Source organism: Aulostomus chinensis, chromosome 20 (genome assembly GCF_037954235.1).
Source record: "Aulostomus chinensis isolate RoL2024-O1b breed Wild chromosome 20, RoL_Achi_v1.0, whole genome shotgun sequence".
Classification (NCBI taxonomy): Eukaryota; Metazoa; Chordata; class Actinopteri; order Syngnathiformes; family Aulostomidae; genus Aulostomus; species Aulostomus chinensis.
The window spans coordinates 19387294-19405272 of record NC_141339.1 but is presented as its reverse complement, the minus strand read 5'-3'; the positions used below and the strand labels follow the sequence as shown (position 1 = coordinate 19405272).

The following is a 17979-nucleotide window of genomic DNA, read 5'->3' as shown; positions in this document are numbered from 1 at the left end:
CACTATAGCTCAATGTCTGATTCTTCACGCATTGTACAAAAATACGGAGCCCAGTTGGTGTGGAATTACCTGAAAAATGTCGATGGTCAAAGTTCAAGGTCACTGTAAGAAGTATTTCTTTTCTTTATAAGAGATAAAGGAAAAATCACAGGTCAGCTCAGCTCATAGGTTTGATTTATTTATTTTTCTTTGTAACAACGCAAGGAAGGACCTCCGTGGCTCCTGACTTGGTTTTCATTTTCCATTTTGGTCAGCAGCCTCCTTGGTATGAAATCCTCACAGGGTTCCTTGAAGCTACTTTATCTCCCCCAACAGAAAGAGTTTGAAACCTCTAGCGTGCTCTACATCACAACCCCACCAATCTTCCCCTTGGCAGGTCAGGGAAACTGTAAGAATTCTCCAAAATTTGCACTCAAATTCAGTCTCCCTTCATTCCCAACCCAGTCCTCTGAGAATGTCACTTCACTTCTGTAAAAAAAAAAAAAAAAACCTTGGAAAATCTCTGATGTACAAGACGAACCCTCACATTGGAACTGTCTTCCGTCCTCACCAGCCGATCAATATCTGTTAAATTCACATTTCCGACATCATTTCATCGGACCAATGACCTCTCCTAGAAGATTTTGGCCGCGTACGCCACCTGAATCCATACTGTAATTCATATTTTGATCGTAAGATGGCGGTTACACAGAAGCATGTATAAGAAGACAAGCTTCTCTCGGCTGTGTACAGACAGTTAAATCTCTTGAAGAATTACTTTCAGTTGGGCAATTTGTGTCCGCTAATATGGCAACTCTGTCTGGAGGCCAGTTCTGAATTTGTTGTGTGGGAGCTTATTGGTAAATGAGGTTTCCATCCAAGAGGGCGAAAATCACATCAAGCAAGTGTAAAAAGATTTTTGCAAGACAGATTCTTTTTGTAAATTGAATCCTGACGTGTCCATCGCCCTGCGATACTTCCAGATGCCCATCAAAACACGTGAACGGAAACAACTTGTTTTGCAGAATGGTGACTGAAACTAGTTGCTGTCTCTTATTGCAGGAAATATTATATCTCGTTCCCACTCCATAGATCCCTGACCCAGTGGCCTCTAGGGGGCGGTAACTGAAATCTCAGCGCATCTGCCATAGCCGGCGGATGTCAAGGCAGAGTCCATTAGTTGTTTGCATTTTCTTCTTGACATTAATGCAGATAGCGTTTTTATCCAGATTACAATTCGATCTCTCCTTTTCATTTTTGTTTGGTCTGCATATTCCAACTTGAGAGTCCATTAGTCCCCTTTGCGAGGAAATATCCGCAGATACTGCTTTGGCAATGAATCAAATTAATATCAAAATGAAAATTGATCTCTCCTCATTGAGCTGTAATTAAAACACACATTACACACACACACACACACACACACACACAAACTACTTCCAATCCTCTCCTTTTTTTTGACAATGACTTGCTATTTCTTCTCGTGTGTGAGTCTAAGAGCTCTTCAAGTGGAGCTCTCCAGGGTATCACAGCATCCTTGAGTGAAATATGATTTGAAGAACAGCACACACACACACACAAACCGCAGTACTCTAGCATTGTTGCTTTCACTTAGGAGCATGATGAGCAGGTTTAAGTCGTGCTGACACTTTTTTTTTTTCTCTCCCCATAATAGTTTTTGGCACGATCCACTAATGCAGCCAAGAAGAGGCTGTTGAAATGTTCGAAAACTGACTCATTCACAGATGAGAGAGATGACGCCTGAGAAGAAAGCGATGACCCCACTTGTAACTTTCATAACAGAACTGCTTCCTGCAGAATATCTAATATTTCACAAATTATTTTCTAAAAAAAAAAAAAAAAAGAGAGAGAGAGAGAGAACATGTGAACTCCCTTTTGGCACAAATCAGACATGAGTATTTTTCTGTGCTGGATGTTTGTTCATTCAAACTCACAGGGAAACACTACCGACTCCTTTTGATCTATGGCGCTTATTAATTCCTTCTGCCACTGCGTCTGGTGTTCGGCATTGTTTAGCATACCCCAGTGCAGAAAAAAAAGTGGAGCATGTTGTTTGTTTTGTTCTATGGTAGCATTCTTCACCCCCGATGACTCGGCAAGCATCTCAACATTGTCTAATGTGCTGCAGCGTGTTCACTGACAGAGACATCGGTGTGTGTGACTCACTCCTTACTCACTCCTGTAATGGGAGCTCTTCCCCAGCTGGTGCTGCAGTCACACCCACTGCATGTACATCCAACCAAACCTGCCATTCCTCCAAATGCACCGTGATGGAGACTCTGCATCCAGTTAGCTTATATGTTTTCTTTTTTTTTTTTTCTTTGTAGATAATAAGCCAAACTCTCAGTCTGGGAAAAAAAAAAAAAAAGATCCATAATTGCTGCTCTGCTGGATGCTGCAAACGCGGCTATTAATATAATATGAAGGCACAGCGTGAACTATCAGTTTGTTCTGTAGCATGACTGCTCACAGTGTTCTGCTGAGCTCCTCCCGCCGTTTATTTTTCCGTGATTGTTGCAACGCAGGTGCTCATTCCTGCGTGCAGCTACAAATCTCTGTGCTGCCTCTCCGTCTCTCCACCTACACTCCGTGACTCAGTCTGTGTTTGCTCTCGCTGGAGGGACAACACAAGCATCTCAATTACTTATCCAGTTCTCCCAGGTTGGAGAGGGTCTTCCAAATACGGACAATGCAGATCAAAGGCCTATCTAAAAAAAAAAAAAAAAAAAACAGGAAGGAAAAAAGCTAAAAGGCTATCGTTGCTTTCTGATTTATTTTTCATTACATTTGTATTTGTTTTCATTATTTACATGTTGCCTTCATACATACAAAAGTACGGAGGAGTATTAGGGCCAGGCGGTAGAAAAACTGAGAGGAGGAAGATTTTTTGTTGTTGTTGTATTTTCTACCTCGAGTAAAAAAAAAAAAAATGGAGATTAAAGTTCAAGATTAAAGCCGTCTAAGCTCCACACCTTCAGGATTTATCAACTTGATCAGTTGCGTCACGCAATTCATCACATCTCCTCCTTCCTCAGCGGGCGTAACCACTGACGGTTTTGCTTCTGCCCATTTCCAGAGATTCGTGTTCGGCACCACTTCCTCCAAGTTTCTGGACAGATGCAAAATTTGACAAATCTTCACGGGCCAGCGTTTGTTTGCTAGCTTGCCATGCAGCTGGTTTTGCTAGTCGTGATATCAGGAACTTGACAGGAAGACCATACTTGTCAGGCTTCAGCTTGTGCGTTCAGGGAGAAAGGGGCATAGTTTAGGTGAGGTTAGCGTAGCTGCCACTTTAGCATCAGTTATATTAGCGTTCAAGGGTATTTCTTCTTTAAAAGACGAAAAAAGAATAGTACTGGAAAAGATGGAAAACACGTCTTTGCTCTTTCTCTAACTGCAGCCTCCACATCTGTTAATTAGTTGGCCAGTTAGCTCGTGACCGACCGATGTTGTGGTTCATCCGGTCACCTCCCACGCATTATTTGCACGTCTGCCCTTTTCTGTGGGTGAAGTCTTCAGGTTACGGTTAAAAAAGGAATTAACATTCCCACCAGAGAATAGCAATTTTGTGATGTCATAAATGAATGAAAAATCAGTGCTTGCATACTGTCGCAAAAAATTTGGTGGTTTCCCTGCAAAAATTTGGAAAGTGTTGCATTTTAAGTTCATTTTCTGAAAGTGACATCAATACCGCAGCGCTACATGACCACCACATTCTGGTTTAGGTGATTTTCTGAATATAGTGTTTGTATTAGGGGCAGCTAATATTCCTGTTTATACGTTAATTGGCTGAATGCTGAATAAACTAGTCTTTCATGTGGGATGTAGCACATGCAATGAACCTGCACAACTTTTCGGTTTGTTGCTAGGCAACCTCGCTAAACTTCCGTTCACGGAATATGTCTTAAACTCATTCGTAACTAAAAATGCAAAGGCCTCCAAGTAAAAAAAAAAATAACAAAAAAAAATAGTCCGTAAATGCAGTAAGAAAATCTAATGTCATAAGAAACACTACTTACTCTCGTTGTCATGGTTACATGTAAACATACCGTTCTTAACAGGGGCAGCTGATTGTACGAATCAATTAAGTGCCATTTTCAGGGGAAATGTTTCGACTTAATTCCTGACCTGAAGAGTTATTTCAGTTTGATTCTTGACATGTGGACTTAATTCTCAACATGCATTAAAAACAACAAAAATAATCTTCCACCTCAAAATTTTTTTTTTTTTTTCATATCCGTGGCCCTTTTACTCCTCCCTGCAAAAGAACCTCAAAACAGAAATATAAATAACTTCCATTCATCTGGGCATGACATGGAGTACCGTCACCCTGGCATTCAGGTATGCATTCAGCAAATGTTTTTTTGTCATTCGGGTGCGTACATCAGCTCATTACAATGACAAAATAAATAAATAAAATAAACCAACAACAGCGTTGAAAAACACATACTGTTGTAACACATCGCACAATAGCAGGTTGCCAAAGAAGCCAGATAAAAACACATCATTTGAATGACACGCTATATGACACAGAGCATGTTCGTCAATATCAGCAATAAATCTGTCTTCAAGACACAAAAGCAAAGAGTCTTTTCGTCTAGGTACAGTGATGGTCGTGTGCGTACACTGCATCAGGAGCTCGAGGGTCAGCACTGGAACATGTAGTCAGGAGAGGTTATAAGGCCAAACATACACAACATAATAACCAGCTTTTTCAAATGACCACGATGAAGTCGATCTTGGGGCTCCAAATAAATAAATCAACTCATCTTTATTTGTCTTTAATCAAAAGAAATGAAGGGGGTGGAAGGCAGCTTGGAAATAATAGCTGCAGTTTAATTCTATCAAACCACAGTGGAAAAACTAACCCCTGGTGGAGAAAATGAGCAACATTCCATAACACGGTGGAACTGATTTACATGTTTATTTTAAAAACAAAGGTTTCACTGAGCCAGGGATCTGTAAATGGATTGTTTACTTGCAGGGTCAGACAGCAAAACCAGTGACGCCAAAAGTGGCTTATTAGTGAAATTAATGTGGTTGTGCTATTTAAGGGCTACGCTCTGGAGAGCACACATTCCTTCAGAAAAAGCCATTACGGAGAGCTAATTGTGCACCATAAATGTCAGGTATGACTAATGCAGGTCCTGCGCAGGAAAACTAAGTGTGTAATGTCACCTCTTGAGGCTTTACTGCTTGAACTATAACATCTGTCTGGCTTATAATCTAAAATATATGAAAAAAAAACCTTAAAAAAATACCCCTAATTATTAAGCCCTTAATAAAGGATTTAATGAGTTTGTCTTGTTTTTAGCCTTGAATCCCTAGAAATTGTGCGATGCCATTTGTTTTAACAGCTTAATTGAGGGTTAAAGTGTTCCGCAAATTTGCTCCTCCCTTTACAGCCTGATCAATTTTAATTTAGGCTTCTTTTTTTATGATCTGACAAAAACAAGCTCTAAAGTCAATCAATCATGCAGAGCAGGATACTGCCGGCATAGCTCGGGTCATGCAAAGAATAATTGATCACTGCTAAATTCAAAGCTGTCAGGCTGCGGCACTTTGTTTATACGTGCAGCCCCCGGAGGATGTGTAAGGCCTGTTTTTTTAATGACATGATCTACCTGATTTATAAGTTCTTCCAAACCTTCCTCAGATGCAACAGACATATATATATATATATTTTTTTTAAATGTTGTTTTTGTTGTTGTTGTTTTTTTGGAGACACTGGACACTGGACACTGTTGATGTTTTCTGACAATCTCGCCACCGTGTGTCTACTTCAAAGGCTATAAATGAACATTCCTTGGAGCGAGATTAATAAAGGTGCCTTGGGACTGCAGGGAGCACAGAAAGACAAACATAAAAACAAAGCACATTTGTATTTATAGGCAAACTGTATCCGGCATGAGCAGATTTTGTTAGATTTCTAGGCATGACTTCAACAGATGGGTAGTAACACCTTCTTAGAAGTAAAATATAAGCCCGAGGCTCCAAGTAAGATCCTTGTAATTCATGCCGCTGCATATTGTTCAGTTAGAGAGAAACAGTCTCACTCCCAAATCTTATTTGATTTTTTTTTTTTCCAACCTTTGAAAGTTTTATTTTGTAATCGTGAAGCGATGATCAGAATTTCCGTGTGTCTTTACAGTTCGTCTGGAACTGAAAACGCTGCTTTGTCGAGTGTTATTAACATTCACGTCCTGGGTGGCAATCGGAACAGAGGAGACTCCACAGAGAGGCTCCGACTGCAGCTCAAAAGACAACATACACATGGTTCGAGGGTGATTTTTGTCATTTTTATCCCTCTTTCAGGCCTTTGATACTTTCTCAAGTTGAAGGGATTTCTGTTTAGTCTTTTCTCCTCAAAGTTTCTACATGGTCTGGGAAGTTAGGGGGAAGGGAGGAGGGGGACAGCCAAGAGGATGAGGCCAACAGGGGTTTGAGTCTCAACAAAAATACTTAGTCTATCCCCAATCCGCCTTCTTCTCACTCTTCAGCTTGACCTCTCTCCAGTCACTGTGGCTAATCTGGGCTGACAGGGGGCCTGTGGGGAGAGAAGTCTGGAAAGAAAGCAAAGGTACTGTACATCCCCAAAAAAAAACCTTCCCTCAAAATCTGCAGAGGCAACACCGGTTCCCCAGAGGTGTTTGTTCTCTTCCTGGGCTCCCTTGAGTGTGTGGAGGGTAGATGCAGCTGCTATATGTGTCCTGGTTTCGATAGGTAGGCAATGAGCGCTACCACCACCCCCACATACACACCGGTGCCTATAGTGATGGAGAGGGCAGCGAGGAACAAAGCGCGTCTGGAGGCGATGTTAGCCAGTGGGAAGTCACCTTTGTGGACTGCTTTGGTGGTCTGAAAAAGAAGAGAGAGGAATGTCAGATCCAGATTGGGGTCCCCACGATGAAAAAGATTCAATTCTTCAAATCAACCGTAATTACAGAGGCTGTTCATTATTTCTGTGGCAGCGCGGTCAAAATTGGATTTGAGGATGAGCCCATTGACCGATCAGCTAACCCAGGAGAGCTCATCATGCATGGGAGGACTTAAAAATGCCAATTAGTCTGAAAATGTCAAAGACTGGAGTTTACGGTTGCATTGGCTGCTCGCGCTGAATGATAAACAGCATGTGATAAAGCTAATTCATCATAATTTGTCATCAACTTAAAATGCAACAAAGAGCGACAGAGATAAAACAACAGATTTCAAGAAGATCATGGAAACGAATATGACAAAGTTTTTAAGATGAATGTAAAAAAAAAAAAAAAAGTAAGTAAAAAAACACAACAGATTGTCTTCTTCTAGGGTTTAAATAGGTTAACGTACAGCTTCTGCACCACATCAGCATGATCCACTTACCGGGTATTTAAGGTTATCGTGCATTTTTATAATCCACTGAAGGCACATGTAGATCTTCTGTATGCGCATTTTTACAACCCACTAAAGGCACATATAGATGCTCAGTGTGGTTTTGTGTTAACCAGTCTGCTTACATAAAAGTTGTGTTTGACCACGGCTGTACTACCATAAAGTATAAATCAAATGAAGATATCTCTTGTTAGTGGAAATATCACTGACAATCCTGCAACCAACTAGCGGTCTTGCTATTTCATTTCTCTCATGAGATACATTGATTCTGAGAATGTTTCGATAAAAACCTGGACAACAAAATCTGTTATTACAAGACGTGCACTGTCTAAATGGAGAAATATCAGCAAACAGCGGCTGAATCACCATGAGCAAGTCTTGGGCTGTTGATTTGGTTAAGAAAATGGGGTGACGAGTCCTTGTTCGAACCGTTATAACGGTTCAAAATGGCCTCCCCTGTGAGCTCATTAGACCAAGTGAAGTAGTTTGCCTGTCAACTAGACCTGTTGCATGACATTGGACCTTCCAGTATTGAGCTACTGTTCTTTTGTTTATTTTATTTCTGACAAAAGTGAGCAGAGACATCTTGATTGAACGATCGCAGCACCAAAACTTCTAAAAAGCAGCTTGTGGAGGTATTTTGGGGTCTACATCATCTTTGTTGTCTCATTACTGGGTCGTTTTAGCATGCTAGCATTCTATGCTGACCTCAGTGAGTCTGGTGGCTTCGCTTTGCCGCTGGCTCTAAAGTCTGTCACGCTTAATCATGTGATGTCTTCAGAGATTGGATTTGGCGGTGAACTTCGGTACTATTTGTCGACCCGGGGCTGTTTTTGACAGCAGGGCTGACCGAAGCTAGCATGCCTGCTGCCAGCCTTGCTTCATGTGTCATGTGGGCTGCTGGGTGGCTGCTGCTGACGGTGTGAGAAGGAGAATAGCCATATGGTGATTTATAATGAAGCTTGCAGGTGACTCAAATGTCCATTTGGAGGTGGTTAAACTTAATTACTGTCACAGATGTGAGCAGAGGCAGTTAAGCTAACTAGCATAGCAGCTCTAGTGGACTACCCAGGGCCAACAGCTCAAAGTGAAGTCGTCAGAGTGTAAATATTATCTAGATAAAATGATCTTATATTAAATGTCCAAGCGCTTCTCACCCAAAATATGCTTGAAATGTACACGAACAGTAACAGTACAAGAGCAGCTTCAGTATTTCCCTCCATCTTCCCAGAGGAGCATGCTAGCAGACTGCTTTTCCTGACCGACTATCTTTCACGAGGGGCGAATAAACACAACCAATTGAGCAATGTTACATTTCGCTGCACGTTCTGTGAAAATGGCTTTCAACAACGGGGTCACCTGGTAGCTAGCCACCCCACTGAGGCAAAAGAGGCACCATGGATAGCCTGGTTTGACTACGTATGCCTGGGCACACTTGGCATGTCCATATTTCACAACTGCTTGAACTTGATTATTTGAAAAAGTGACAGCCCTATCAGCCACTATCATTTTAGTTTACTTTGGATCTACTTCTTTGCCTTCCACCTCTTCCTCCTGATGATTCTTGGAAAAGATGGGTGCTTCATAAAGGCACACAGCTACAAACACTGATCGCTAATGAATGAGTCCTCACCACGGCTCCTCCAGAGGCCGCGCTGATGTGTCCTTGAACATAACACAGAACCCCTCACAGCTCCTGACGCCTTCACCTTCAGAAGGTGTGAGTGATCGTCAGTTTATCGTTGGAGATCAAAAGCACTAAATAAATCAAGGTATTTTTTTATAATTTAAACTATTGTACAAATTGAATGAACCCGGAGAGAGAAAGAGAAGACCTGCCTGTTGTGATTCATTGGATTTATTCAGGTTGTTAAATGAAGGTCAGGGACTCAGACGACATAAAATATTTTCATACGAGACAGAGTTTGGACTTTGATTTGGCTTCCATCTCTTCTCTCCAAATAATTTCTGTGCTGTTTCCTGACAAACAAAGATAAATATTAATCCGCTTTTTCTTCTCTTTTTACAAGATTCAGTCATGCCAGACATTTTCTGAATTACAACCAGGGTTTATTATGCTACAACACATGTTGGTCGGAATGTTTTGCTGCGCCTATGCTAGCTCCATTTTAATCCTTTGAATCTCTGCTAATAGCTGATGGACCTGAGTAGTGATGTGTGTAATGACGTTGACGTCAAGGCCAACTCTTCCACCTCTGATGCCTTTGCTGTCTCTCTTAAAACCCAGCTACTCCAGCAAAATTTAAAAGTTCACACTCACGAGTGGGGATATGAGGGATTTCTACTTTTGGTGCAACAAAGTGTAAAGATGTTAACTTTTTCAGGGACTCAGGTGGTGAACAGACGAGTAAACATCCAAGTAGAAGCTTTTTGTCCTTCACCTTCACCGCTAATTGTGTGTGTGTGTGTGTGTGTGTGGGGGGGGGGGGGGGAGCGTCCTTGCTTCGCAGAAAAGCTCAGAAATCTGCGGAGGACATCTAACGTATTTGAATGTACATGAGTTAGAAAAGCTTTACCAACTGGCGAAATTAAAGAAAAACTCACAGTTTTGTTTTAATGCTCAGTTGTGTTAATGCACTTTGTAGGAGATGGAGACGTATTCTGTAAACGTATTTTTTCATTCCTTCATGCATTTAAAATAAAGAAATGTTAGAAAACTGAGTGAACTCCACTCTCAAGAAGGGCATGCAGAGATTTATTCCGAGCGGAGGGGTGATGCGGTGCAGTATCTGAATGAGGACAAAAGCTGCTGTTCCAGGACGTGACCTCTGTGCTTAAGAGTAACTTTAAATGGTCCTTGGGTAACAAGCTGTTCCCCAGTCAGGATTCTGACTTAAACTTCCTCTTATAAAAGTGCTTTGATCCGAATGAGCACAGAATGTCTGATTGTGTAAGAAGGAGGAGAGACAGGAACTAGTCCAATAATGGATGGAAATCGCGTTCTATCTTTTACAACTAAATATGAGGGTTCAAACGATAGATTTTGCTGGAAAAACTAACAATTGAGAAGACCCGTTTGGTCACATGACCCCACTGCATGGCTCCGACTGTATTTATGAGCACTTTGTGAGCTGAAGCAAGAAGATTTGACTTTTTATTATTATTATTTTTTTTTTACATCTGACCAAGATGAACATCTCCACAAAAACAGGCGATTAATGCCACACTGCTAGGATTACGTTCGGTTGTATTATTATTGTGATAGATGATCACTGCTGCTGCTTATTCAAAGTGAATCAGATGATCATCCTTGGATTTATAGACACAGCGACATGGAATCTGGACCAATCGGAGCTCATCACTCCGACTGGCAGTATTCCATGTAATCGGACCACATGTGGCTTTTGGCTCGACGGTGTCCAGCACGGTGGCCATGTGATCTCATCTGATAGCTACACAGTCCACTAAAGTACGTCTCTGAAAATGTTAAAGATAAGTCAGCACTTTCTAGCTAGATCCCGTTGATAAGTGTGTAAAATGTGTGTGTGTGTGTGTGTATATATGTATATGTATATATGTATACGTGTATTTGTATACATATATATGTATATGTGTGTGTGTATATATGAAAGGTACTGCACATTTCATAGATCAAAATCACAAAGTGCTTAACAATCTAAAATAAGAACACAATCAAAACGAATACAGAGAAATAATTTATGTACCATAAAACAGCACAGGGCTGAAACGGGTAAATTACACGCACAAAACCGCAGATGAAGGACAAGACCACACACCACCGAGGAAGACAAAAACTGGAAGGGGATCGACTTGAGAAAAAGTTTACAAAGTGTCTGTTGAAGTGAAAATGATAATAATAATGTTTTCAACTGCGTAACAAAGGTGAGTTAGATCGGCTGTAGAGAACGACAGGGTCATAGAAGAAAGCAGCGCTGCCACCATGTTGAACTGAAAATGTCTACAGATGAAGCGACCTGCACCCTTTATTTTTGTAGTCAGGAACAAAATACACGAGGCAATCCCGGTCGTTGGTCCAAATGCAACCATGTATGAACGACGTCACTTTACAGCTAAACAGTCTATCAGGTAATCCAGGGATTAATCACGAGTAAATAGAAGACTAAACACTACAAGACTCTCATTTTAATAATGATTCAAACGACAACTGTGCGCTTCAGCGACAGCAAACCTATTATAGAAAACTGCAGATAAGCATTTTCTACACGGGAAATTATATTATCGACACTCAGACAACTCCTGAGACAAAGTGGCCACACGCTCAAGCGCTTCCACCGCACGCTCCAGCCATGTTCTCAGTCTGACTGACACAGATTTGCAAACATAAATAAACGGAACCGTACGTCAAACTTCTTTGCAGGCATCCATCCATCCCTCCCTCCCTACGATAACTTTTCTGTTAGTTTGTATATCATCCCAGTAAAAGATTGCGATTAATTCATCCATCCATCCATCCATCCATCCATCCATCCATTTTCTACTGCTTATCCTGTTAAGGGTCGCAGGGGGGTGGAGCCTATCCCAGCTGCCTTTGAGTGAGAGGCGGGGTTCACCCTGGACAGGTCACCAGTCCATCAGAGGGCCAACACATAGAGACAGACAACCATTCACACTCACAGTCACAGCTACGGTCAATTTAGAGTATCAATCAGCCTCGTCCCCTCTTGATGTCTTTGGACTGTGGGAGGAAGCTGGAGTACCAGAGAGAACCCACACAGGTACAGGGAGAACATGGAGACTCCACACAGAAAGACCCCGTGCTGGAGCCGGGGCTGGAACCTGGAACCTTCTTGCTGTGAGGCGTCAGTGCTGACCACTGCACCACCGTGCTGCCCGGTTATCTGTCCAATGTTTTTTTTATAGATATTTGAATGTTCCACTAAGAACAAAGTTGCAACACTTGCGCTGATAAACTAGAATAATAATTCACAATGCATGGGAAGAGGACTACAGCCACAGTGATTCCTCTGACCGAATCGCTTCTCAGTCCACAGATTTGAATCTGACTGCATCCGTAGCTCCAGCGCCAACGATTGAAACACTAAATTTACCAAAAACCTCATTTACCTGTGATCAGTGAGGGCAGCATCGCTGCAGAAATACTGCATTTATTATTTTTTTTCTCCACTGTTCACCGAGGACTTCATTAGCGCTTGAAGAAAAAAAAAAAGAGCTTTCGAAAACAATGCTCATTAGTTCAGGACAAAAACAGCAAGGTGTAAGCGAGAGAAAAGGTCTCCTTTGACAAACGCCTCGAAAGGTCAGGTCGAGACAAAACACTTGTATTCAAGCCATTTAGCTTCAATGTCAATCCAGTAATTACTGAAACAAACACTCTGTTATGGAGGAATTATGTAAAATTAGGTTTCACTTCAAAATGAGAACAGACGCACATTCATTTCCCAGGACAAAATAACAGGATTGTCTTAAAAATCACACTTTTTTCTCCCCTCTTGACTCTTTACCCTCGTCAACAGACAGATATGTTTGTTGTTCACTGCATGCTTTTAGATAAAGAGGCTCTTTTTTTTTTTTAAACAAAGTAAGAAAACACTCACACGATGTAATAGTGACATGTACACATATCATTTACTTACTAACGAGATGTCATAAGCCCTGCTGCAACGCTTCAACTTCCTACATTCTCGCTTGAAATGTACGTCGCTTCGGACGAACTTTTGCCAAATGAAACTGTGGAACTGTAGAACGGGAGATTGTGTTGAACCCCCTAAAATGACTCAATTTGGGGACTTGGACTGGAGACTGGGAGTTTTGGTGTACCCATGGATGGATGAATGGATGGATGGATGGATGATGGATGGATGATGGATGGATGGATGGATGGATGGATGGATGGATGATGGATGGCCCAATAGCATTTTTGTAAATCTAGAGGAGCCAGATTATTTATCCATACTACAGTCAGCAGAGAGTTTATCCGATGTATCCGGCTCTGTCGATGAAGCGGTAAGCCTCCATGCGGCATCGTGGGAATGCCGCCACGTAAACTGACGCCATCCCGTGTGCCACGCCTTCGTGAGTGTTTACTCAACTCATATGGCAATCGGGCTTTCATGTAAAGGACGTTCGCCTTCATTAATCCTGCCAAAATAAAATGTTCCATGGCTTTAAACTACAAAAGGTACCAAATTCAGACTGGCTGATGACTGTGCTGTTCCCATGGTTACCTCAACACACAACAACTCCTGACAGCACTCCTTGTCTTTCTCATCAGCACTGGTGCAGCAGTGTTGCAGGACCACTTCTCAGCCCTCGCAAGGTCTTAAGCAACAGAGAACCGTAAAACGCGTGGTAATGTGTCAGCGGACAGTTAAAGGGCACAAGCTTGTTATTTCGTTTCTACACTGCGAGCTTTTTGTTAAACACGCCGTGAATGATTGAGCAATCCTGCTCACAGCTTCACTCAAATAATTAACTCTGAAAGACTCAAATGTAATAATTTCATTTTGCAGATATTTCCTGGAATCGCCTTGAGAGGAAAATGGTTAGAGGGCTTTATCTTTACAACCTTGACAAAATGACTGAAATGTGTCAAGGAAAAAAAGATAAAATCTCATTCTCTGCCGCATTCCGACTTCTATTATGCGTTACCGGAGGTCAATTCTATACAGGTCTGCCTTACAAATAAACAACACAGTTTCTTCCTTCCTCCCTGCCTCCAAACCTCCCTCACACAAACACAGATAACATACAATAATTAGCTCATTCATTTTCATCTATTATCATGATGTGCATGCCATAAAATAACTTCAGGGGAGTCCTATTTGCATAATCATGAAAGCAATCGCTACGGCTTCTCAACTTTCTCGCGCAGATGTCTCTAAGCTGAGAGAAACATTTATCAGCATCTCCAAAACACTCCACCCTATTAGCGGCAATAATTGAAACTCAATTCCGTTTCCCAATCAAATGCTCAGCACTAATTTTCCCCAGACATTCGTGGTATTCTAGTCATTATCAGCTGTGCGTGGGGGCGGTGGTTAATGCGGAAAATGTGCTGCACTGTTTACCGTTACGATATAACATAAAATGTCGTCTTTAGGCAAATAGGATAAAAACAAACCAAAGCAGCTTATGAATGCTCGTCTGTTCCTGTGTGTGTGTGTGTGTGTGTGTGTGCGTGCGTGCGCGCGTGTTCTCTGACAATGACGCCCACACTCCCACAGTTCCTGTCCTTGAGAAGCCAGCAGCAGCTCTCTTTTTTACTAGGCCTGACCCTCCAGTGGGACAAAAAAGTGGGACTATTGATCTGTCATCCACAAACTCTATTACGCCTGCTAACCTGTTTGTCTATGCGTCCTCAGAGGAGGTGGTGCAGCGAATGTACTTGCATTTCTAAACTTTTCTTTCCGTGTGGCTCATTCACATTCACCTGAATAGAAAGACAGAATTCGAATGAAGTTGATTTCAATCATCTGGTTTAGACAGAACAAGCTAGACTATGCAACATGTATGTTCACCAGAAGGTGGCAGTATAATCAGGCCTTGGACGATAACTTTTCTGTTAGTTTGTATATCATCCCAGTAAAAGATTGCGATTAATTCATCCATCCATCCATCCATCCATTTTCTACTGCTTATCCTGTTAAGGGTCGCGGGGGGCTGGAGCCTATCCCAGAAGCCTTTGGGCGAGAGGAGGGGTTCACCTGGACAGGTCACCAGTCCATCACAGGGCCAACACATAGAGACAGACAACCATTCACACTCACAGTCACACCTACGGTCAATTTAGAGTATCAATCAGCCTCGTCCCCTCTTGATGTCTTTGGACTGTGGGAGGAAGCTGGAGTACCAGAGAGAACCCACACAGGAACAGGGAGAACATGGAGACTCCACACAGAAAGATCCCGTGCTCCAGCCGGGGCTCGAACCTGGAACCTTCTTGCTGCGAGGCGACAGCGCTGACCCCTGCACCACCGTGCCACCCATCTTGATTGTTATGAACGTCATATTTATTACTGATGTCAGTGATTTGAGACCGTGGACAACGGCACTGGTAAAAACAAGCTGAAGTTAGCATGCTACATATGAGCTAGCAGGCTGTTGCTATCTCTGCAGCTCATCAGACCAATAACGTTACACTCTTTCAGTTTCTGAGTGCTGTCTTCAGCCCGTGGCTGCTTGGAAAGTATTCTGTAGCTTGATGAAGGAGTGAAGGAAAGGCTGCTGCTGAGGTTTTAATCTGCCGGCGTCACGTTGGCTCAACTGTGTGCGTAAAATGGAGCATTTTTAAATAACAAAAGACGACCAATATCATGATGGATTTACTGTGTAAGGACTGAAGTTTCAGGCTGGATTACAGAGCATCTGAGAGGGATAATTCACTCTGGACCAGACTGAAGTCTTTCAGTTAGACAAGTCATCACATTTCTTTGATTCCAGCTGGTATTGGTCACGTCGGCTGCTGTCTGTCGACAAAAACAAGAAATAGGGGAATTTAAAAAGACGCCTGCACCAGAAACAGCCGGTCAGTAACCTGAGCGAGAGGATTCGTTGGTTTATTCAACATTATATGGCATTACAAGTCAGTTAGCAAGTTGTTTTTTTTGTCCATAGCAAGTTTAACCAGCCATTCATCATGTTCTCTGTCAGTTAAAATCTTACAGAATGAATCACGATGCTGAGGAAAAGAAGCAGAATGAATAAGTTAAAGAGGGTCGTCTGTAGTCTGAACAGATATTGTCTCGTTCCAGTAGGTTTTCCCTTATACTTCCACATTCACTTTTGAAAAAGGTAAAAGGAAAAAAAAAAAAACCCCATCTCAGCTGAGCTTAAAAATATTTTCTCTTTTCTTGGACTGTGCAGTTTCCATCAACCTTATGAGAATATAATAATGTCATCTTTCAAAATGTGCTTTGAAATACATTCCTTCATCGTTTGGCAAAAGATGCAGGAAAAACACAGAATAAGAGATGCAGTGAGGGTTTTTTTTGTGTTTTTTTTTTTACATTTAAACTCAACCGCATGAAGTTAATGCTGGCAGGTAGGACATTTAGCTAGTTTTTTTGTTTGTTTGTTTTGTCTGGGATTCCAAACTGACTCGCGCACCGTGTCACATATTCACATACATACTTAGTCGACATAATTTGCAAAATGATTAAAACTTAGGAATTTAAAGTAGGGCAGATTTTTGTGTCGCAGTCGCACTACAAATCCTTTTAGCTTAGCGTAGCAGCACTTAAGATCACACTGATTAACAAATGATAAAATTTACATTAACCTCCTGCTAATGCCTACGGAGTTAATTCATTTAGTTTTGGGGTGGGGTTCGTTGGGAGGGGGGGGTTCCTGAACGACTGAATGTAATGAAGACTGCTGAAGTGGGTTATTGAGCTATAAAATGAAGCTATCCCACTTCCCTCCCCACCATATCTTTCCCTGACAGCTCTTGTGGACTGCACCTTATAAAGGGGGAAGATTGGCAGGAAAGCCATCCATCCCTAAACACGGCCATCACTTCCCCATAATTACCCCAGAAGAATCGAATTAGCTCCTGACAAGATAATTCACTGACTGCCTTCATCTGTCTCGGACTACTCACGCCCTCAGATAAGGCCGCTAAATGCTTGAGCTTTTGATAAGAATTTGTAGTCAAGGGCAGAACAATTTATACAGAGAAGCTCAACAGTTGTGTGAGGACGTGTACAGTATTTACGCCACAATTTCAACTGTTCTTTTGCCTGTAAATATTGATTTTACACGTGAGACTGTATTGATTGGCACCGGGACAAGTGGCGGTCCCTGTGCTCTCTGATTGACTGACACATCATGATTGGATTTGTTTCCTACAGAGTTGAATTGGCAGAGGAAGTCCAGTCTAAATCCATTAGGCAGCCATTATGAGTAGTTTACTGATGTTACTGGCAAAGAAAATATTGGCTTTGGGCTTTTTAATTTAAAGTGTTTCATTGACATACATTGATGGGTTGCACTCAGGGCTTTTCTTTGAAAACGGCAGCTTGCCCTACAGACCAACAGTACATTAAACACCTTTGTCTCTTATTTTATTACACCTTGAGTGTTTTCTTACAGGTTAAATCACCGTAACGTTCACAGAAGGTGGAAATGTCCCTTCCAGAACCATATAAAGCAATACCCAGGAAATGCAGTTACTAAAAAGAAAAATCAAAATTGTTCCAATATAAATCATCCTCTAAACCTGAAGGTAATAAATGCATTTTAAGCATTTGTGTTTAAATAAAAAAAAAAAAAAAAAAAATCCACCCTTACCGCAACCTCTTAAGTGATAGTTGAATGCAGCTGTTAAAATGACACGCTAGAAATGTTTGGTGATGAACAAAATCACCGATTCAGCCGCGTCACAAGACCCCGATGCAAACTGAACAGTCTTTGCAAGAGTTAAGTTGTTGAACGAGGGAGTTTGTCCTGCTCACTGGGCTACCCTGACACACGTTAACGCACGACAGAGCACCACACATGCGGTGTGAACAGGTCCTGCTCATGTGACACGTACTTTGAGAGGAACGACTCTGGCGAAATGACTTTTCAGGTTTTTCCTCACACATATTCTACAGTTTAAACTCGGGATATGAAAAGGTTGCTTTGGGTGAGCTGATCACCTTTACT

The 17979-nt window shown here is 41.8% G+C and overlaps 1 protein-coding gene across 1 annotated transcript in view; it reads right to left on the bottom strand.

Annotated features, from left to right (window-relative positions):
- Window positions 1-2763: 2763 nt before the first annotated feature.
- The window catches only part of syndig1l (synapse differentiation inducing 1-like), a 45014-nt gene continuing 29798 nt past the window's right edge, over window positions 2764-17979 (bottom strand). Inside the window, exon 4 of the mRNA XM_086189761.1 lies at window positions 2764-6858. Coding sequence (XP_086045887.1) covers window positions 6700-6858 — 159 coding nt within the window. The 3' untranslated portion in view covers window positions 2764-6699. The remainder of the gene's footprint in view (window positions 6859-17979) is intronic.